Source organism: Squalius cephalus (assembly GCF_949319135.1).
Source record: "Squalius cephalus genome assembly, chromosome: 9".
NCBI lineage: Eukaryota > Metazoa > Chordata > Actinopteri > Cypriniformes > Leuciscidae > Squalius > Squalius cephalus.
In genome coordinates, this window is record NC_137130.1 from 27,654,345 (window position 1) to 27,677,075 (window position 22,731).

Consider the following 22,731-nt stretch of genomic DNA (forward strand, 5'->3'; position numbering starts at 1 on the left):
TAGCGCTTTTCTCGGCACTCAAAGCGCTTGATTAATTGAATCAGTCGTTGTTTAGCAACCTAAAAAAACGAAATGAAATTGCTAACTTCTCCACTGATAAATAATAACTTTTTTTATATAATAAGCATAAAATTGCATATCGGCATTTATCTCCAAACATACCAGACCATCTTACTCTATCCGACATCTTTGCTTGAATTTTCGATTTTGCAGTTAAATAAAATGAGGTGTTATTTAACAATGAGGTGTTAATAACAAAAATGAGGTGTTATTTAACATATATTTCCTAAAATTAACAGTAAGGCGCAGTTATTAAAAATAACAGGTTAATCATGTTGAAATTTGGGTGTAAATTAACAAACATTTAACAGTGCACAGTCTTTTCACACATGACTGTGTTGCTACTAACCCCACAAACCATATTGTCAAGTTTGCAGATGACACTACTGTCATTAGACTGATAACAAACAACAGTGAAACAGCATACAGACAAGAGGTACAGGGATTGCACACACACACATGGTGTGATGGCCTGCTGGTGAACTTCTACAGTGCCATCGAAAGTATAATAACATACTGTATGACATCATGGTGTAGTAACTGTAATTAGGCTTACAGGAAAATGCTGCAAAGGACTGTAAGTACAGCACAGGATACCATTGGGACCCAATTACGAGACTTAATGGACTTAATGTACACCTCACTTTGCTTGCCGAGAGCTCGAAACATCATAAAAGACCCATCTCATCCAAGCCATCACCTGTTTAACCTTCTGCCATCTGGGAAGAGATACAGGAATATCACTGCTTGGACTTCAAGGAAGAAAAATAGTTTCTTTCCCAGGGCTGTGACAATACTGAACACCACTTCTGCAACCCATAATCCCTCACACCTCAGTGTGCAATAACCTACATGTTAATCACATCATTGTATATTGATGCTCTTTTTCATCCCATGTTTACTTATCTAATTTCTTGTTATTTAATCCTATCTTATGTTATTTATTTTCATTTTATGTTAACCCCATGTGTAGTTATTGTTTTATAATATTTGTTGTTTGCTGAGCATGTTGACTTTTTGTAATTGTGTTGTTTACAATGACAATAAAGCTCTATTCTATTCCTCAATATGTTATGAGACTGTTATAGACTTTTATATTTTTGATATTATCTAGCCAGCATCTCCTCACCAAAAAGTGAAAGTTCCTCACCTTCACTCAGTGTTTGTCCAGTCTTGTTTGAGTTTGTTTTTAGTGTTTGTGATTGTGAATGTGAAGCAACTATCTTCTGCTATTTTGCCTGTTAGATTATTATTAAACCCTGCATTTGAACTATATCCTGATCTTCATCTGTCTGTCTGCAACCTTGCTAACAACAATGGGGTCCAAAGTCTAAGATCATTTTGGAAAAAAATAAAACAAGGAAAAGTCATAACTTGAAGAAAGTTTATTTTAAGATTCTTAAATTAAGCACAATTTCTTGGTCACTAAACAAATAAATAAATTCATATATTGTTTTTCTAACCAGATATTATAATTATGGTAAATGTTTTATTATATCCATGATGAAGTTTAATCCAAATTACATCCAGGATGAAGGACTCAAAGCTCTGTCTTTTCTCCTAGAAAAGAGATAATCCATGATAAATACTGTAGTCTAAACAAACTGCTGTATCTTATTTCAAAGCATGCACTCTCAAAAATAAAATAAAATGTGTGTGTTATGTCAGACATTACACATTACCATCATCTCAATCTCTTGATAAACTTTGTTTTTGTAAAGTAAGCAAAAGGAATTCACCTTTTTGCCAGTAGAGTGAGCCGATTCCTGCACCATACTCGTTCGAAGCCTCACAGATATACAGGCCATTGAGGTCAGATGTCAGTTTCAAGAAGAAGAGTTTATTTCCTTCTATTTTAATGGCATCATTGGGGATGATCTGGTGTGTGCTGCTCAATTAAAAAGAATATGAAATCAGTTTAGTTCAGCCTGCTGGTTTTTAGACTGTAGGATGAAAATGCATGCTGCCATCTGAATGCTTTGCAATTTACAAAACCCGGCAAAAGACTGAGTGAAATATTAGGGCCTGTTGTCAGGTCACTCTCAGCAATTTTTTTGCAGAAGCAAATTGTGCCTAGATATCCACTAACATCCAAGTGATTGGATGCAATTCTTTTCCCCATTTAACCAAGTTTCTGTTACTATATTTATTACCATGCATTACATGTTAGAGATGCTCAAGGATCTACAGAGTCACAGAGACGATGTGTGATGCAGAATGAATCAACTTTAATAAACACAGAAGAGAAAATAACTTTAATGCGAAATAATGAATAAAAGGAACAGAGGGCTTAAATACACAGAGGAAGATCATTAACAGAACACGTAACAGGTGAGAACTAATTGGTAATTATAGCAACTAATAATGAACTAGAACTCGGGCAAAAAGTGACAGGGCAAACGACATAGAACATGACTGTGACATACAGTTGTTACACATCCTGTAGCAGCATCTACTAAATGTTGAATTTATAGAGCAATCATTACATAGCATTTTGTTTTTGTTTTTTATTTATAACTGAATTTGTAGATTTTTTTTTGAAGAACACCTGACAGTTTAACTGCTCAAACTGATAAAATGGGATTCATGAACAACTATCACAAAAAAAGGGGGATCGTGGATCATCAAGGACACAGTAGAGTCAAGTATATGTAAACCTTTGAACTTGGTATTTCATTTAAGTATTTTAGTAAAAGTAAATTCATTTAAGTAAATTCAGTCATTATCTTTAATTTTTTTAATTACTATTTTGCCGATTCTCCCAGGTGTATGTTAACTTATGACCAGAGATTTGCATATAAAAGGCTAACATATTATATGTTAAGTTTCGTTCTTTAAGGGTGCATTTACCGTTTCAAATAAAAACTGAAAATCTTTTTATGTATTTTGGATATTTATTTAAATGACATTTTGGGGGTCTTAAAATGCACACTTTTGAAAACAGCAGGGTTTAAAGTGCAAGCTTTGCCGTGTAAACTGCACATTTGTAAAAAATAAATAATAATAACCTTGATTTTTCAGGTCAACAACAATTTAGATCCGTTTCATAAAAAATGTAGAAGAAAAACAATATTATGCCAACATATAGGATTTTTTCCTCTATTTTTCACCAATTAAAATGAATTTACCCCAATATTGGATGTTATTTAATCCCATTAGAATGAAATCTAGTTATGATCTTTTAGCTCTCCTTTTGCCTTTTTTTTTTTTTTTTTTACCTTAATATGACAATACATTATGGTAAATGCGGTACATGACAGACTTTTTTTTTTGTTGTTGTTGTTGAGGTGTTGATAATTAACGATATTAATAATATTTGAGTCACGTCTACTTGCATATTATATTATATTTCCTACCTGTGCCATCTGAAGTGTGTAGCTGGAGGATTGGCATCTGCCTCACACTGATACACTTCAGTATTAGAGAGATTTTTGAAAGGTTTCACAAAGACCAGCTGAGGGGGATCTTTAAAACACACAAACACAAAACATTTGACTGCAAAGTTCTCGCAAACAATCCAGCTAAACAAATTCCTGTATACATGTGTGCAATCAGTTCAAATGACAGATCAACTGACCAATCAACAACCAAATAATAATTAATATAAATGTGTAAACTGGTGGATAAAAAGATAAATCAACAGTAATGAAAAACAAATAGGCCTATGTAAATTGAGAATACAATGATTGTGAAAAAAAGGAGTATGCTTTGTATTGAATGTGCACTTGTACTGTACTTCAAATCTTAAAAGTTTTTTTGGTTTATAAAAAATACACTCCTCACTTTAAATTTAAACACAATTTAATACACTTTTCATTTTAAAGGGGAACTGTAATTTCAAATGAAAAGTTTTACTTTAAAGTACACTTTAAATAATTTGAAAGAATTACACTTATTTTGACATGTCTTAGATACTAAAGCGCAAACTGAATTCCTTAAAGTATATGTATTTTAAATGGACTAAATTGCAACTTCACAACAAATATACATGACATACAAAAGAAATGAAATTATATTTTGGTTCACCATAAATTGGCCTACTCGTCAGTACATTTAACCATATTTTAATATATATAAGTAATATAAGTAATTATGAAATAATTATGTACTGTATATAAGTATGTACATAAATATGTACACTCCCCTCCAAAAGTATTGGAACAGTGAGGCCAATTCCTTTATTTTTTCTGTAGACTGACTTTGGGTTTGACATCAAAAAATTAATATGAGACAAGAGATCAACATTTCAGCTTTTATTTCCAGGTATTTACATCTGTATCTGATATACAACCCACCCATTGCTCATGTGACCAAAAGTATAGGAACAGATTAACTTAAAATAGATTAAAGTGAATAAGACTTAATAATAGTTGCAAATCCTTTGCTTGCATCAAGCCTGTGACCCAATGACATATCCAAACTTTTGCCTTCTTCTTTTGTAATGCTTTTCCAGGCTATCCAGGGGGTGTTTGGCTCGATGTCATGGTGGAAAGGACCCTAGGTTGATTTTACTCCGAACCATTCCTTTAAGGTGAAAGAGAGTATTATTTATGCTGAAGCCATTAAACAGGTTGACAAAGAAAACCAAGCAAAATCAAGGGTTTAAGTAGGTATATGACCCCTGTAGGTTTACCCTCTAGTCGAGCTACCAAACATTATCTGTATACAGGAAACCTGGGCTGAGTTTCCCGATAACGTTGTCTCTTAGCGCACTACGAAGACTCTTAAGGTATAACTTAACTGAAGGTATACCATTTCTAGGTGTGTTCCCCGAACCATACCTTAGGAAGCTGCTTAAGAAATACCTTCTTACGTGTGATGTTACCCGGTGCTGTCCGTGGCGATGGTGCTGAATTGGTTGATATCGATGGCTTGAGAAACAATTATTCTCTTGTGCAGGGGCTGTTTATTTGAGAAAGTGGTGATCTTTATAAAAGAAGCACTTCAGAAATAGTTGAAATTGCATTTATTAGGACTCATGGGATATTATAAAAAATAACCCAAACTATAATAGCCCATAATAGCCTTGCCTACATATTTTAAAATTGTATTGCTGCCATAATAACGTACTCGGTTACTAACGTAACCTCGGTTCTCTCTAGAAGAGGGAACGAGTACTGTGTAAGTATCTTACGCTAGGGGAAAATCCCTTTTCCGCGAGATATTGAAGCCAAAAAATTATCCTTAAAGGTCCCATTCCATGGATTATTTTATTATTTTATAATGTTTCCTGGGGTGCCCTTATAATGTTAGTATGTTTTTTAGATCAAAATTTTTTATAATTTAGAAATAAAAGGCATTTTTCCTAGCCTGATTTCATCACCTGATTTGAACGCTCTGTTTGAAGGGTCTGCTGTGAGACTTCAGTGTAAACGCCCTCTGCTGTGATTGGCTGACATGCTTGCATATGAAATATCTGGCATTACATGTGGAACTATCTGGAAAACTTTTACTATTACAGCTATTATACGTTTTTACTATTACAGCTATCGGGATTAACGAATCGTGAGAAGTTTATTAAAGGGGGGGTGAAATGCTCATTTTCACTCAATCTCCTGTTAATCTTGAGTACCTATAGAGTAATATTGCATCCTTCATATCTCCAAAAAGTCTTTTGTTTTATTATATTAATCAAAGAAAGATAGGGTGTACCGAGTCTTTCCGGAAAAAACCGAGCGGCTGGGGGCGGGCCGTGTGGGCGAAGCTTAGCTGTGCTAACGCACCGAGCTAGTGACAACACACAGAGACATTATTTGTTCAACAGTTACTCACCGTCCGGTTCCAACGCACGACCGCGAACCTTTATCATTGCGACTGCTCGATCCTTAAGCATTAGACGATCTGGGCTTTGTTTATAAAACAATCATCGTCGAAATGCAGGGAACAAACAGCTACACAACTCCGTTTATGCTCAGGAAAACAAACTCCATCCACGGGTTCCTTAACGCTGGGTTCTTTGGGAATCTGTGCAGGGTTGTCTTGCCCTGGCAACCAAAAACACACTTCTTTGGTGACATTGACTTCCCAAAAGCCGGGCAGGGCGCTTTGATGGCGAACTGCTTTCACTCTCTTGCTCTGGTCTAAGAGTGCGCGCGCGGCCGCGATCTTACCGGAGAAGTGCCCTTAGGACCCATATAAGGAAATTCTGCCCTATCTTACGTAAGATTCTCCAGACAAAGAGAACAACGGAAGAGGGAAGTGAATGCAGTCAAAAAAGCCTTTTCTTTTGTGAGACTAGATCAGAAAACATCACTAATGCTATGATACCATTTATCAAAGAAACAAAATTAGCAAATAGGAATTAAAAAAATTAAAAATAAATTGTGTGTGAATGATATCCATTTGATTGCACCTCAGTCCAGTAGATAGTGGTAATACACCTTGACTGCCATAAAACCTGACAGAAGAAGAAGAAGAAGAAGAAGAAGAACAAGAAGAAGAAGAAGAAGAAGAAGAAGAAGAAGAAGAATTGGCTTATGTTCCAATATTTTTTGGTCACATGAGCAATGGGTGGGTTTAAACAAAATGTGCTATCTTCTAAGTTAGATCCAGATGTAAATACCTTGAAATAAAAGCTGAAATGTTGATCTCTTGTCTCATATTCATTTTTTGATGTCAAACCCAAATGTTTTCAGTCTACAGAATAAATAAAGGAATTGGCCTCACTGTTCCAATACTTTTGGAGGAGAGTGTATAAGTCGTACTTTAGTGGGTCAAAAACACTCGAGTTCCACTATTGCATTTAATATAATTATAAGAATAAATGTTTATTTAATATTAAATAGCATGCAATTAAGTGCCCAAAAATATTTAATTCAGTTTGCACTTATGTATTTTATTTCTGCAATAAGTATTATTTTTAAAAGTATGGTAAAGTGTACTTTTTCATAAGGAAATACTGAATGTACATAATACATGATAATTTTAAGTCTCATTAAAACTTGATAAAACCATTTTTCATTAAATTTAGCAGACAATTTTATTCAAAGTTCTTCTGTTTATGGTTATGAATCAGTGGAAAATGTGTCACTTCCCTTTTAATTACCAATTACTGCACTGTAAAAAGTGAATAGTTGGATCAACTAAAAAAAAATACTTCAATTGGTAACACCTAAAGAAATTAAGTTTTCTCAACTTAAATTATCACGTTTTATCGTGAAAAATCTGATAATTTAAGTTGAGAAAACTTAATTTCTTTAGGTGTTACCAATTGAAGTAATTTTTTTAAGTTGATCCAACTGTTCACTTTTTACAGTGTGTGAACCAGCTGAGGCAGGAATGGGCCCTCAAGTGACAGAGATGTGTGCAGTTTGTGTCATAAATTATAAAGGATCATGTCACTTACAGTGCACAACGATCTTGTGATCAATTCTCAGTTCCTCGTTCAACATTGCATGTCTGATCACACACTTGACAAGCTGTTGATTCATCTGTACAGTTGGAGTAGCAATCAGACTGCTTTTGACAGTCAACGTCCCATCCAGGTTTTTCACAGTGCTGATCGATAGCTTCACAGAATCAGATAAAGTGCCCAAATGCCATGACACCTCAGCAGCAGACTGCGCTGTGGAAACTGTGCAGGTCACCAAAGTAACCTCTGAGCGTCCCACCACAGGGACCGAATCCACAGTCACGCTCACATTCACAGGGCTCGGAGCTGGTGGGGACCATGAAAAACTAGATCAGTCAATCAAATCTTTTAGCGCATTTAATGTGGAAAAAAGAGATTAAAACATAGATTTAATATTAATATATATATATATATATATATATATATATATATATATATATATATATATATATATTTAGACCCTTGTATTTGATAGTTTTAATGGGATGGTCAAACTCAGTCCTGGAGGGCCACTGTCTTGCAGAGTTTAGCTCTAACCCTGATAAAACTCACCTGCCCCTACTATAGTAATCCTAAAAGACTTGATTAGCTGGTTCTGGTGTGTTTGATTAGGGTTGGAGCTAAACTCTGCACGACAATGCCCATCCAGGACTGTGTTTGCCCATCCCGGTTTTAAACAACAATTGCTAATGAAAGCAAGCAAGCAAGCAACTTTATTTATATAGCACATTTTCAAACAACAGACGTTGCCCCAAAGTGCTTTACAGAAGCGAAAACATTAAAATCCTATAACAAAGCAAACATAACTTATTCGAAAACTAAAGAAAATAAATACGTTTTTAAATAAGACTTAAAAGTGGCAATTGATGGAGCTGACCTCACGTGGAATGGGAGACTATACCAGAGTTTGGGACCTACCACAGAAAAAGCACAATCTCCTTCTGATTTTAAATGACAACGGGGGACCTTTAAAAGCCGTTGGTCAGAGGACCTGAGAACTCTAAAAGAAGAGTAGGGAATAATAAGATCACTGATGTACTGGGGGGCAAGGCCTGATATGGCCAATGTGGAAGAAAAGTCTCCCAGATTCATAGCAACTGTCCTGTCTTTCAAATATGAGGCAAACCACTGAAGGGCTGTACCCTGGACACCAATCCATCACTCCAGACGGTTGAGAAGAATCTAATGGTCAATCGTATCGAAAGCAGCGCTTAGATCTAATAAAACTAGAACAACATGTGATCCTGAGTCCAACGATAATAATATATCATTAGTGACCTTGAGCAATGCAGATTCTGTGCTATGACAGGGCCTAAAGCCCGACTGGAATGTGTCTAAAATATCAAAAGTAATCAAATGAGAATAGAGCTGTGAATAGACCACTTTCTCTAGAATCTTAGAGATGAAAGCCAATTTAGAAATGGGTCTATACTCTATAGTTGTTATATACTGTATGATCCAAATTAGTTTCTTTTTAACAAGGGATGAAGAATTGCATGTTTGAAACTATTTGGTACTACTCCACTCATCAAGGAGCTGTTAATTATAGCTGTTAGGCTAGAACTCACAGTATGAAAAACATCTTTAAAAAGATGAGTAGGGAGAATATCCAGTCTGCAGCTACCTCCAGGCACGTGCACACATAGACATCAAAGGGGGCTTGAGCACCTGCCCTTTTTATTCCTGGAGAGAAAGTGCCCTTTTTTCTGGGGTGCTTTTTTTTTTTTTTTTTTTTAAATAATATATATTTCTGTTTGCGCACAGCTTCCCTGTCAAACAAATATATTTATTGAAGAATAGTATATCTAAATATCAGGTAAGGAGTTTTGAAGCGCTCCCTCTCCCTCTCCCCCGAGTGTTAAACCCGATTGTATTGCTTCCGCTAAAGAAAATAGTACGCTCCGTCTCTACGGTTAGAATCCTGTGAGTCCATAGCAACGCTCTGTTTTTCATGGCAACGGTCTGTTATACTCCGCACAGCGGTCTGTTATCAAGAAATAACAGACCGCATTCTACATTGGAATTCAACCAAGCCATGTAATAAAATAAGTTAATAAAATAAGCACATATCACCACCAGGTGATATGCTTTAGTTATTTTGTTTATCCTATTTACCTGCATTGCCCTGTCAAATTCAATTAGATGCAAATGTGCGCATTTTAACTAGTTGACGCCTAATTTGCATACAGAACGTCCTCAGTTAATGACTTACATCAAGAGTCTTTCCCACTGAAATTTAGAAATCTAAATTGGTGAATTTAGAAGAAATCTACAGAATGCAAACAGATGGAGGATACACTCTAAAAAATGTAGTAAATCTGAGTAACTGCATCTGGTAGCCTATAGAAATAAGTAATTAAACATTAAAAATAACAATATTTATAAATTAACTTTTTATTTATGAGTAATTTTACTTTTTTTTATTTCCTCTAAACCTTTATAAAATAGTATTCCATACAAACACAAATACATACATGACATTGGCTTTTATTGAATTTTTACTCAATTATTTTGGTAAGTGTAATTTTAAAGTGTTATGTATTCTGATAACACCAAAATAATTAAAACGATGTAGTGCCTTGTGCAAAAATAAACAAATTATTAGTAAAACACGCCCCTCTGCTTGATGCAGTTATTTGGGTTATTCTAAATATGAAGAGTTCAGATGAAAAAGCCTTTAAGTGCCATCTGAAATTTCCTTCTATAATGATCATTTTTATCAAGCTTGTATGTTTATGTTCACTTATTTCACATTACTGGCAATGAAAATGACCTATTAATTGTCATTTAAGTTAAATTACTGAACTTAAATATACGAGCTTGAAAAAAATGCTCATTTTAGAAGAAAATTTCAGATGGCACTTAGAGGCTTTTGCATCTGAACTCTTCATATATACTTGAAACTAGTAGCATAGAAAATGTTTTCAAAACATGCACATTTGCTGCTCTATAAACCTAGTGAATACTAAGGAGACCATGGTTTCTGTGTGAACTGATTATTTTGTAGACATCTTTTAAAAAATGAAACAATTGCGTGAGTTTGAGGAAGATAAAATTAATTAACTTTTTTAATTAATTTTTTAAAAAGGAAGTCAGAGTTTTTGTTTATAAAAAGAAAAAAAATACGTAATTATGAGAAGTGCCCTTTATTTCACTTGAGCCCCTGCCCCTCAAAATGTCTGTGCACGTCCCTGGCTACCTCCATTCATTTTCAAGACCATATCTGCCAGCTGTGCTGATGAAAGTTAGACGGCGCATGATTAATTGCTTCAGCTTTTCTGCACTCTTGTCTAAGAGAGCGGGTATCATTGCTTAGCCAAGGTTGAGATGTTCCCTTTTGTTTCTTTAATTTAAGAGGGGCAACACAATCTAAGGCAAGAGTACATGATAAAAAAGCCTCAACCAGCACTTCAGTGTCCTCTCCACTTAAGACTTTGTCTGTAACATGTGATAAATAAAATTCAGAAAAAAGGTTTGCAGTTGAAGAATTAATGGACCTAGCATAATGTAAAGGCTGAGAAAAAGTTGGATGGATATAAGAACAAACAGCATTGAATACCACTGAATAATGTTCGGAAATGTCTACGTCTGAAACCACCAAATTAGATACAGAAATACCAAATGATAACACAAGATCTAGTGTATGACCTTTCTTATGAGTAGAACCAGTAACATATTGTGTGAAATTAAAAGACTCAATAATAGAAAGAAATTCATTCACCAATGGCTTTTATGGGCAGCATAAATGAACATTAAAATCCCCCAGGACCAAAAGTTTATCACAGCGAGACACCAATGTAGAGAGAAAATCAGAAAAATCCTGGATGAAATCCTTATTCAGTTTAGGGGGTCTATATACCAAAGCACCGAAAAAAGAATCAAGAGTATCAATCTTTAGTAATTGTATCTCAAAGCTCGAATATAGGTGTCTGTGTGTGGATAGTAATCTGCATTTAAAAGTGTCTCGGAAAACAGTGGCAACACCACCTCCTCGTCTTGCGGTCCAAGGGGAATTCAAAAAGTCATAGCCTGGTGGTGTCAATTCACCCAACACCATCTGATCGCCAGGATTCAACCAAGTCTCAGTAATAAACAAAAATTCCAGCGAACGCGATGTTAAGAAGTCAAAATAAAAGCCTTGTACAATATGGAACGTGCATTTAAGAGACCCATTTTTATAGAGGTGATTTCTGTCTTTTCCAACGGGACACTGGCAGTATATTTTAACACGCTAAGATTGTTAACATTAACACCCCGTTTTACGTCGTTTAGACCATTCAGGTGATGGCGGTGAGAAGACCAGATCACTGGAATGTGACTGTCAGAGGAAGCCATCTGAAAACTGCTATAACAGTGACGTGATCCACGATGCACATACCGTGGTCGACGCGTAATTCCCAGGGCAGTATATCGATTATAAACTCCGACTGGCAATCGGTGCGAAGATTTTAAATGTAGTAATGAGTAATATAAAGCCATATCGAAAACTAAACAACAGTCTGAGTATGCTGGCAGACAGATAGGATCCGATTGAAATTGGCGATGATCAACAGGGAGAGTCCAACAAACCAAGACGAATAGCAGGGATAACATTATTAGTTTCCGCTTACAATCCAGAGTTAGTAGTAGACATTCAATCCTACCATAGATGAACACAATACAGGAATCAAGCAGCATCAACCTGGTACGCGTCCTTCATCGCAGATTTTGACGAGAGCAGCACTATTTGGTTACTATGGCAGTACAAGCAGAAACCAGGGATAACGCAGATATTACGTCATTGACAGGCGACAAGTGACAAGGGACGGGCACTATTTAAAATACTATTTTACAATTTCTCTGAATTTACAAATTCTTGAAAAGATTTTGGATAATGTAAGTAAACAAATTGAAAGAAATATATATAAGTGTAACGATGAGGCAAGGACGAAGTAGAGAGAGAATCCACATGCAAGCACTACGTTAATGAAACAAACAGGTAATCTAGGGAAAACAACAGAACAAGGAACTCAGGACAGGAACAAGGAACAGGAAACAGCTACAATGACCGACAAATAACAACTGTCCCCTCAGGAATCTGACGTCCAGGTCATGCTTTCCCAATGATAGGAAACTGCACTCTCTGGTGCAGGCCCGTCGCGACAACGCAAGCAAACCAAGCAATTGCTTGGGGCCCCGAGCTGGCCTGGGGCCCCAAGACAACGACTGGTTAAGAATAAAATGCAACGACAAACTGTGTGAGCGCCCCTTTGATAGTCAATGCAGTAAAGTGCAATGACACTGTTATCGGGTTCCCCCTCCCCTCTCAGTAGTCGCTGACAGCAGCCAGCCAAACACGCGATCTCTGCTGCCGGCAAAATACAAAAATATGACTCGCGGTCTCGCACGCGACGCGTGACGCACCTGCTGTACTATTCTGTAGCAGTTGCACTATTCAAGTGCAACTATTCAAGTGCAACATGGAGCTTGAAGAAGCAAAGAAAAAATTAAAACAGGAGAATTAACTTTGAGCAAGTTTGGAGGAAAATCGGAGGTATGGAAACATTTTAAACTAGTCGTGGGTGACAACATATATTGGCTTTGTCTCGTGCATTAAATGCGGCACGCTGCTCACCTATGACAGCAAAAAAACGGGGACTTCGACGATGAACAGACACATGAAGCAGTCTTGCCATGACAGAAATTATAATAGTAACGTTAGTCAGCCTCAGCCCTCCATGTCCTCTTTTGTTACTTTTCCGATCCACTCAATTATTTCTGAATAAACAAACAACGCAGTTTACATGCTTCTTCCTTGTCGCGTTATTCATTAAGATAATAATTAATAAATACACGCACAATTATGAACTTCATTAAATGTTACAGATATGTTTTACTATGCACAAACAAATGCCTTTCAACATGTGCAAAATTCAGAATTAAATGAATGTGCTGCAATTTGTACAAAAAGAGAGTCTGTAGTAGCCTACGTGTTTTAGCCATTAAATAAACACATTTAGTTTCAAGTTTTTTTTATAAGTTTTGTTTTGAAGAAAGCTTTTCTTTAAAGTGAGGGGGGGGGGGGGGGGGTCTCCATGTCCATTTTGCTTGGGGCCCCCAAATTCCTTCAAACGGCCCTGCTCTGGTGCAAAGGGACAAAAGTGCAAGCCTGATGTGAGCACTCACATTCTCATTGAAGCCGCAACATTCTTAGCTGTGAAAACTGCGATGCACAGCAGTTGCTCGTGAGCTTAGAATGATAAGGTTCTATCTACGTTTAGGGTAGTTCTGAGATATTGAGCATCAAAGTTTTTACTTCCCAGCTGGCAAAACGTCTCAGGTTACGACTGTAACCTATGTTCCCTGAGAACAGGGAACGAGACACTACGTCAGAATGACGCTATGGGGAACGCCTCAGGCGTGACAGGTGTCTGAAATAAATATCAACTCACGTCAATTATGTTGACCGGCGACAGCCCGTGAATCATCAGCTTGATTGATTAACGCGCAACCTGGATGTATAAAGGGAAGCCTTGCATACATGACAACATCCTATCGTCTGAAGGGACTGTTGCAGGCAGGCCCCGAGGCATGGCAGGAAGACGTAGTGTCTCGTTCCCTGTTCTCAGGGAACATAGGTTACAGTCGTAACCTGAGACGTTCCCTTTCGAAAGGGAACTCTACACTACGTCAGAATGACGCTATGGGGAACGATATACCAACGCCACCATGCTGAGGGGAGTGCATGCCCAAAGGCAGTGACAACTGTCCGAACCAGTAATTCAGAAAACACTGGAACCACTCACCCTTAGGTCACATCGGGCTGTCAGTGACAGCACTCCCTACCGGTCATCACCCAAGCTAATGAACCAAGAAACCGCCAGAACATAGTTAATGGGGGGTATATCTGGGCCAGCTCAAAGGCTTAGGACCACAGCTTCCAAAAGAAGGGGTCCCTTCTAGGGAGTGTGGCTAGGGGGCCCAGGGGACTCCCAGCCAGTCACTATTCAGGGGAGCGTGCCACCTGAAATACCACCAGGCAGGCCTGACCTGGTGTCACTACATAAGACACTAGAGTCTGGCCACCTCCTGTCTGTCTGAAGACAGAGCCTCTGGACACTTGCCTTAAGAAGGCATCCAACCCGAGGGACTGCAAAACAGGCAGTGAACCACTCAGCCCGGATCTCAGAGACGGGACATCCTGGAGAGTATGACTCAGCATAGTGCTTTACAACCCTTGCCAGCGAGGGGAGTCTCTCTACTCGATCCATGGATCTACCCAGTGTTTGTGTTTCAAAACACTGAGGAGGCCTGTGAGGGCCTAAAGGGAGCTACCTCCAGGAAGGCCTGGTAGGACCTCTAACCTGGCGACCACAACATGGGGGAGCTTGTATTCAACCACAATATGTGGGAGCTTACCTTCAGGAAGGCCGGTGAGGCCTCTGACCTGGCAACCACAACATGTGGGAGCTCATATCAGGAAGGCCGGTGAGGCTTCTAACCTGGCGACCATAGCATGTGGGAGCTCCTATCAGGAAGGCCGGTGAGGCCTATAACCTGGCGACCACAACATGTGGGAGCTCATATCAGGAAGGCCGGTGAGGCCTCTAACCTGGTGACCACAGCATGTGGGAGCTCCTATCAGGAAGGCCGGTGAGGCCTCTAACCTGGCGACCACATCATGTGGGAGCTCATATCAGGAAGGCCGGTGAGGCCTCTAACCTGGCGACCACAGGATGTGGGAGCTCACTTTCAGAAAGGGAATAAAGCGTACAGCGCACAACCCTTACCATAAAAAATGGAAATAGAAAGTACATGAAAGAAAGTGCATGTACTTAGCCATTCTGAACCCAAGAAGGCCTGATGAGGCCTCTAACCTGGCGACCACAGCATGTGGGAGCTCATACTCGGGAAGGCCGGTGAGGCCTGTAACACGGTGACCACAGTGTGTGGGAGCTCATCAGAATGTGGAAGTTAGCTAGAGAAAAACATCTGTCGTAATAAAGTGATGACAGGAAGTAAGACCAGGGTCTGAGCCACATAGGAAGGGACAGAAGCGATACGCGCATGACCCTTACCATAGAAACTGGATTTAGAAAATACACAAGACATAAGTCGTGTGACTTACCATAAGCATGGTTTAAAAAAGGTACGGAACGTATGTACCAAAAAGGAATGAAGTAAAGGTTTGCTCGTACTTCATCACTCTAAAAACACAGTATGTGTGAGCCCACATTCGGAAAGGCCGGATGAGGCCTGTAACCTGACATGTAAAAGCTCAAACCCAGGAAGGCCTGGTGAGGCCTGTAACCAGGGAACCACCGTACGTGGGAACCTATAATCAGGAAAGCCAGAAGAAGCCTGCAACCTGATAGACACAATACGTGGGAGTTCTCATTCAGTAAGGCCTGGTGAGGCCTGCCACCTGACATGAAAGAACTCATAACCAGGAAGGCCGCAGAGGCCTAAAGCCTGGTGACCACTAATTGTGGAAGGTTAAAACTCAGGAAGGCCGGTGAGGCCTGTGACCTAACGACCACCGCACGTGGGAGCTCAAATTCAAGAAGGCCTGGTGAGGCCTATAACTTGATAATCACAGTAAGTGGAAGCTCACAGCATGTAGGAGCTCACATTCAGGAAGGCCGGCGAGGCCTGTAACCGGACATGTGAAGGCTCCTAACCAAGAAGGCCTGGTGAGGCCTATAACCTGGCGACTACAGTATGTGGGAGCTCATATACAACCACAGTATGTGGGAGCTCATACTCAGGAAGGCCTGGTGAGGCCTCTGACCTGATAACCACAGAATGTGGGAGCTCATAACCAGGAAGGCCAGATGAGGCCTGTAACCTGATGACCACAGTATGTAGGAGCTCACATTCAGGAAGGCCGGTGAGGCCTGTAACCTGACATGTGGAGGCTCTTAACCAAGAAGGCCTGGTAAGGCCTATAACCTGGCGACTATAGTATGTGGGAGCTCATATACAACCACAGCATGGGGGGAACTCATACTCAGGAAGGCCGGTGAGGCCTCTAACCTGGCGACCACAGCATGTGGGAGCTCAAATCAGGAAGGCCTAGTGAGGCCTCTGACCTGATAACCATATAACATGGGAGCTCATATTCACCACAGTATGTGGGAGCTCACATTCAGGAAGGCCAGTGAGGCCTGTAACCTAACATGTGGAGGCTCGTAACCAGGAAGGCCTGGTGAGGCCTATAACCTGGCAACTACAGTATGTGGGAGCTCATATTCAACCACAGTATGTGGGAGCTCATACTCAGGAAGGCCTAGTGAGGCCTGTGACCTGACAACCACAGCATGTGGGAGCTCATATTCAACCAAAATATGTGGAAGCTCTCATTCAGGAAGGCCTGGTGAGGCCTCTGACCTGATAACCACAGAATGTGGGAGCTCATATTCAAGAAGGCCTGGTGAGGCCTATAACTTGATACCCACAGTAAGTGGGAGCTCATATTCAACCAAAATATGTGGAAGCTCTCATTCAGGAAGGCCTGGTGAGGCCTCTGACCTGATAACCACAGAATGTGGGGGCTCATATTCGAGAAGGCCTGGTGAGGCCTAAAACTTGATAACCACAGAATGTGGGAGCTCATATTCAACCACAGTATGTGAGAGCTATACTCAGGAAGGCCTAGTGAGGCCTATGACCTGATAACCACAGTATGTGGGAGCTCATATTCAAGAAGGCCTGGTGAGGCCTAAAACTTGATAACCACAGAATGTGGGAGCTCATATTCAACCACAGTATGTGGGAGCTCATAATCAAGAAGGCCTGGTAAGGCCTATAACTTGATAACCACAGTAAGTGGAAGCTCACAGTATGTAGGAGCTCACATTTAGGAAGGCCGGCGAGGCCCGAAACCTGACATGTGAAAACTCCTAACCAAGAAGGCCTGGTGAGGCCTATAACCTGGCGACTACAGTATGTGGGAGCTCATGTACAACCACCGTATGAGGGAGCTCACATTCAGGAAGGCCGGCGAGGCCCGAAACCTGACATGTGAAAAACTCCTAACCAAGAAGGCCTGGTGAGGCCTATAACCTGGCGACTACAGTATGTGGGAGCTCATAACCAGGAAGGCCGGATGAGGCCTGTAACCTGGCGACCACAGTATGTGGGAGCTCATAACCAGGAGGGCCTGATGAGGCCTGTAACCTGATTACCACAGTATGTGGGAGCTCACATTCAGGAAGGCCGGTGAGGCCTGTAACCTGACATGTGGAAGCTCATAACCAGGAAGGCCTGGTGAGGCCTATAACCTGGCAACTACAGTATGTGGGAGCTCATTTTCAAGAAGGCCTGGTGAGGCCTCTGACCTGATAACCACAGAATGTGGGAGCTCATATTCAGGAAGGCCTGGTGAGGCCTCTGACCTGATAACCACAGTATGTGGGAGCTCATATTCAACCACAGTATGTGGGAGCTCATACTCAGGAAGGCCTGGTGAGGCCTATGACCTGATAACCACAGTATGTGGGAGCTCATATTCAAGAAGGCTTGGTGAAGCCTATAACTTGATAACCACAGAATGTGGGAGCTCATATCACAGTATGTGGGAGCTCATATTCAAGAAGGCCTGGTGAGGCCTATAACTTGATAACCACAGAATGTGGGAGCTCATATTCAACCACAGTATGTGGGAGCTCATTTTCAGGAAGGCCTAGTGAGGCCTATGACCTGATAACCACATTATATGGGAGCTATATTCAAGAAGGCCTGGTGAGGCCTATAACTTGATAACCACAGAATGTGGGAGCTCATATTCAACCACAGTATGTGGGAGCTCATTTTCAGGAAGGCCTAGTGAGGCCTATGACCTGATAACCACATTATATGGGAGCTATATTCAAGAAGGCCTGGAGCGGCCTATAACTTGATAACCACAGTATGTGGGAGCTCATATTCAGGAAGGCCTAGTGAGGCCTATGACCTGATAACCATAATATGTGGGAGCTCATTTAACCATAGTATGTGGAAGCTCATATTCAGGAAGGCCTAGTGAGGCCTATAACCTGATAACCACATTACTCCTTGACAGTCAATTCCTGGGAGCTCACCTCAGGGAGGCCCAAGCACTGTCCGGTTGCAAAATGGGGACTGTCTGGTCAAGGAGGCCTGTTAAGACCTACTACCTGACCATCGAAAAAATCTTTAGATTTACTCCCATAACATTTTGCCCCAGACTCTAAAACAGGAGATGTGGTCTGAAAAGAAACAGAAATATGTTAATTTCACATTTTACAAAAAGACCAGAATTACACCTGCTCTTTTTGTTCACTGCTCATTTTTCAATTAAAATGCAGCCAAAAACACTGGATAACGCGATCTGGATGATAGGCTGAATTACTAAATATCTAACTTCTTAAAAGTCAGATAATATTCCATCATTTTAATTCATAGAATTAAATGCAGCCATACTCACCAGACAATACTGTTTTAACATTTATACGTTCTCGTAATCTACACACTGCCTCGGCAAGCGCGAGAAAAGAGCCGTTAAAAAATATTTGGCTTTCATCCCTCGAGAAGAAAGTCAACAGGTGCGAGGTTGAAACATCCGACAGCGCACGGATTTTTTCTTTCTCACGCGCGCCGAGATATTTCTTAATGAACACTGCCAGCACCCTCAGGAACTGACTGTGAACGCCTCGTACCCAAACAGTATTGTTTCACAGATCGCACGCACCACAGCTCAGATGCTGAACCCTCCTCCCTCGAGAAAAGGGTCCGCGAAAGCGGAGCATTTTTAAATAAAAAACGCTCACAGTTTGCACAAGAGGCTCTCTCGAGAGCCTCCCGCGCGCTTCAGCGATATTCTCAATACAGACAAACAGTCCCTGAAGACGAAAAGATGTTGTCATGTATGCAAGGCTTCCCTTTATACATCCAGGTTGCGCGTTAATCAATCAAGCTGATGATTCACGGGCTGTCGCCGGTCAACATAATTGACGTGAGTTGATATTTATTTCAGACACCTGTCACGCCTGAGGCGTTCCCCATAGCGTCATTCTGACGTAGTGTAGAGTTCCCTTTCGAAAGGGAACTGTTATGTAGTATAATCTACTATTATAGCTCAACAAGACCATCACCCTACAGGTAGTTTGAGGATTGAAATTCAAAATCCTGGCACATTTGGAAATGGGATTTTTTAAGATGGCCCAAATGGAGATATAATCTTATAATTCTGAGAGCTCTGATTCTGTTTGGAATTATAAGGTTCTATCTCCACTTTTACAAATAAAACCCCACATTTCAAAGAATAAATGTATATAACCATTGATTTTAATCAATTTATATATTTATAATACAAGCACACGGCTTGTAGTATATAAAATAATATAAAATAGTATAGTATACATCAAAGCCAACTTTGTAAGAAAAAAAAAAATTTTTATTTTCAAAGAACATGGACATGGAAAAATTACAGCTAAACAAAAAATGTTTTCTTCACATACTACACCCCACTCCTCTGTACTGTAAAAACATTTAGGAAGCATCTTACATACACTAAAAACGGTTCATTTAGTAGATTAAATCATACAAAATATTGGGTTTCACTTTATTTTGATGGTCCCTTTAACACATTCTGTTGACTATAAGTAACGCTGCACCTACATGTCTACTAACTCTCATTAGAGTGTTAGTTAAGTATTAATAGACTGGTAGGGTTAGGGTTAGATTAAGTAGACATGTAGTTGCAAAATTACTTAGTCAGTAGAGTGTCTGTTGGAGGACCATCACAATAAAGTGTTTGCAGATATTAAGCAGACAGTCTACTTATACTCCAATGAAAGTTAGTTGACATATAGTTGCAAAGTTATTTATAGTCAACAGCATGATAGATAGATAGATAGAAAAGGTTGGAAGATAGATAGATAGAAAAAGTTTGAAGATAGATAGATAGATAGATAGATAGATTGATAGATTGATAGATTGATAGAAAGAAAAGGTAGATGGATATCTATCTATCTATCTATCTTCAAACTGTTTCTATCTATCTATCTTCCTACCTTTTCTTTCTATCAATCTATCTATCTATCTATCTATCTTATCTATCTTATCTATCTATCTATCTATCTATCTATCTATCTATCTATCTATCTATGATTATGGTGAAAATCATCTTCTTGTTCTCATCAGATAAGCATTTGGTGTACTTGTGTGTGTGTGTGTGTGTGTGTGTGTGTGTGTGTGTGTGTATATATATATATATATGTGTGTGTGTGTGTGTGTGTGTGTGTGTGTGTGTGTGTGTGTATGTGTATGTGTGTGTGTATATATATATATATATATATATATATATATATATATATATATATATATATATATATATATATATATATATATATATGATTAAGACTTCCAGCCCATCATGAATATGGCCCACCTAGGACCTCAAAGCTGGAGCTGGTCCTGATTTGAGTACTATTTAGGATTGATAAATGGGAACTGGGATGCAGCAACACTTTCATTTCCCTGTCATGCAGGAGGCTAAATAACAACCATTTTTGAGGCTGTTATTGTGGTTTGCTGTGTATACTTAAATTATGCCCATTATATAATTGTGAGGTTAAGCATTCATGTAATTAAATCACTAAAAACCACATGGTCTGTTTGTCTAGATGTGATGATGCAATATCAATAGCTCTGCTTTAGAAGCATATCATAAGCATGTCATAACTAAACACAGCTGAGACAGAATAAACATAGATATAATGTTTTCTCAATGAAAATAAGACTTTAACTGGTCCTGATGACTGCTATAGATTCATATTGGTTTACTGCGTGCATAGTGATACTGAATCGTGATAAGACAAACATTGTCATCATACAAATACTTTTCATATAGGCTATATCAATATTTACAATATTTAAGTAACATTAAATATTTTATTTCAAATGTTATACTTTCTCATTACATTAATTTTGAAACAAGAAGAGCGGTCTGACAGTATGATCGAAGGTTTCGAATCCCTTCACTTCGCGTAAAACGCGGACCGCACCTGAATAAGCTCTTTATAAATGGTGTTGTGTGTAGCTAACTTTACCTTTCAAAAAGAAAACTAAACGACATCAGTGCAAATAAAACGCACAATGAGCAAAGCATTATCAAATGCAAACTACACATTATAGCCTACAGGCTATTTACAGATATGAAAGTAGCCTATACTGTTAAGGTATGCATTTGCTTCCTTATCAGTTTACATTATATTTTGTGTCGATTCCTAAACTGTCATCAGATCACGTTTGTGCACTTTGCCAATATTTACCCAGACCGTGTCATGAAAAATAGTTTCTGCATTTCTAACAGTTGTTTAACCACGATATTATTTCAAATGATAAGCATATTAAACAGGTTAATCGCTTACCTTGTGTCTTACTGATGAGAAGAAAATACGAAGCAACAACAGTGGTAAAAAAGTGACAGGAAAACATGTCCTTTATGGCACCTCATCCGTGTTAACGGAGTAAAGAAAGCCTCGATTTACATGATCCTATCTTGTCACCACCGGTAAGCCTCACTGAGAAGTGAACCTTAACCATTCCTAGCGTGGATGCGGTCAAAATTCTCGAGCCACTCTGATAATAAATAAATAACATACACACACACACAGACCGAGACAACTGTTCAGCATAAAAATTTAAACTCTCTTCGATTTTAGAATTAAGAAAAAATTAAAAATGGTTCATTGAGATTTATTTAAATGTTAACCTTTAGCCCCATCTGGCTTCATAATACCCATTGTAAAAAAAAAAAATTGTGTCGTATTAGAAGCACCCAGTAGCCTACTGCAATGCTTTTTTTTTTTTTTTTTTTTTTAGCTGCACTTATGTTGTAGCTCCTCAAACTTTACTTTAGTTTACATGGTCCCCTAATCCTCCCCGAATCTTCTAATTGTCTTCATCACTCCACCAATAAACTGGTGTGTGGTGTGTTGCTCTACGGATTTTGTCGTATCAGGTGGATGCTTCCCACTGGTGGTGGTTGAGGAGATTTTCCTCTTATAATGTAAACTTTTTGAGTGTTGAGAAAACTGCTATATACATGCAATTTGTTATTATTATTGTAAAATCCTCAGATACACCCCTGCTGCGCACAATTGCCTGGAATTTTTTTTTAATTTTTTTTTTTTTATGTGTAACCTATAGACAAAGGATAAATGTCACAGAATGATTTCTTGGCTGAATTCAAAGAACACAAATTTCAAAGCTACAGTACAACTTATAGTTTTGAATGCACTCTTAACCATCCAGGGTTGCCAAGTGGGGCTATACTACGATACAGTGGATTTCATTTTGCATAATAGTGACTGTAA

At 39.0% G+C, this 22,731-nt stretch overlaps 1 protein-coding gene across 2 annotated transcripts; it reads right to left on the reverse strand.

Moving 5' to 3' along the window:
• Window positions 1–983: 983 nt before the first annotated feature.
• LOC307164531 (nectin-3-like protein) lies at window positions 984–22,308 on the reverse strand. Of its 2 annotated transcripts, XM_079881465.1 has the most exons (6): window positions 22,128–22,308; window positions 21,784–21,994; window positions 7,406–7,717; window positions 3,417–3,525; window positions 1,800–1,948; window positions 984–1,620 (listed from the first exon to the last, which is right to left on the reverse strand). In XM_079881465.1, the coding sequence occupies exons 2-6, from the start codon at window positions 21,848–21,850 to the stop codon at window positions 1,601–1,603; spliced, it is 657 nt and encodes a 218-aa protein (XP_079737591.1). In that variant the 5' UTR covers window positions 21,851–21,994; window positions 22,128–22,308; the 3' UTR covers window positions 984–1,600. The 2 variants fall into 2 exon arrangements, with proteins under 2 accessions (XP_079737591.1, XP_079737590.1); XM_079881464.1 differs by having other exon boundaries at window positions 21,784–22,260.
• Window positions 22,309–22,731: the final 423 nt, after the last annotated feature.

Bases quoted from the DNA above. Each gene is read 5' to 3' on its own strand.
- LOC307164531 (XM_079881465.1), bottom strand. From the start codon at position 21,850: ATGTTTTCCTGTCACTTTTTTACCACTGTTGTTGCTTCGTATTTTCTT. The intron at 7,718-21,783 runs GTAAGCGATTAA...GGTCCCCACCAG, and splicing joins TCTCATCAGTAAGACACAAG to CTCCGAGCCCTGTGAATGTG. The intron at 3,526-7,405 runs GTAAGTGACATG...TGTGTTTTAAAG, and splicing joins TCACAAGATCGTTGTGCACT to ATCCCCCTCAGCTGGTCTTT.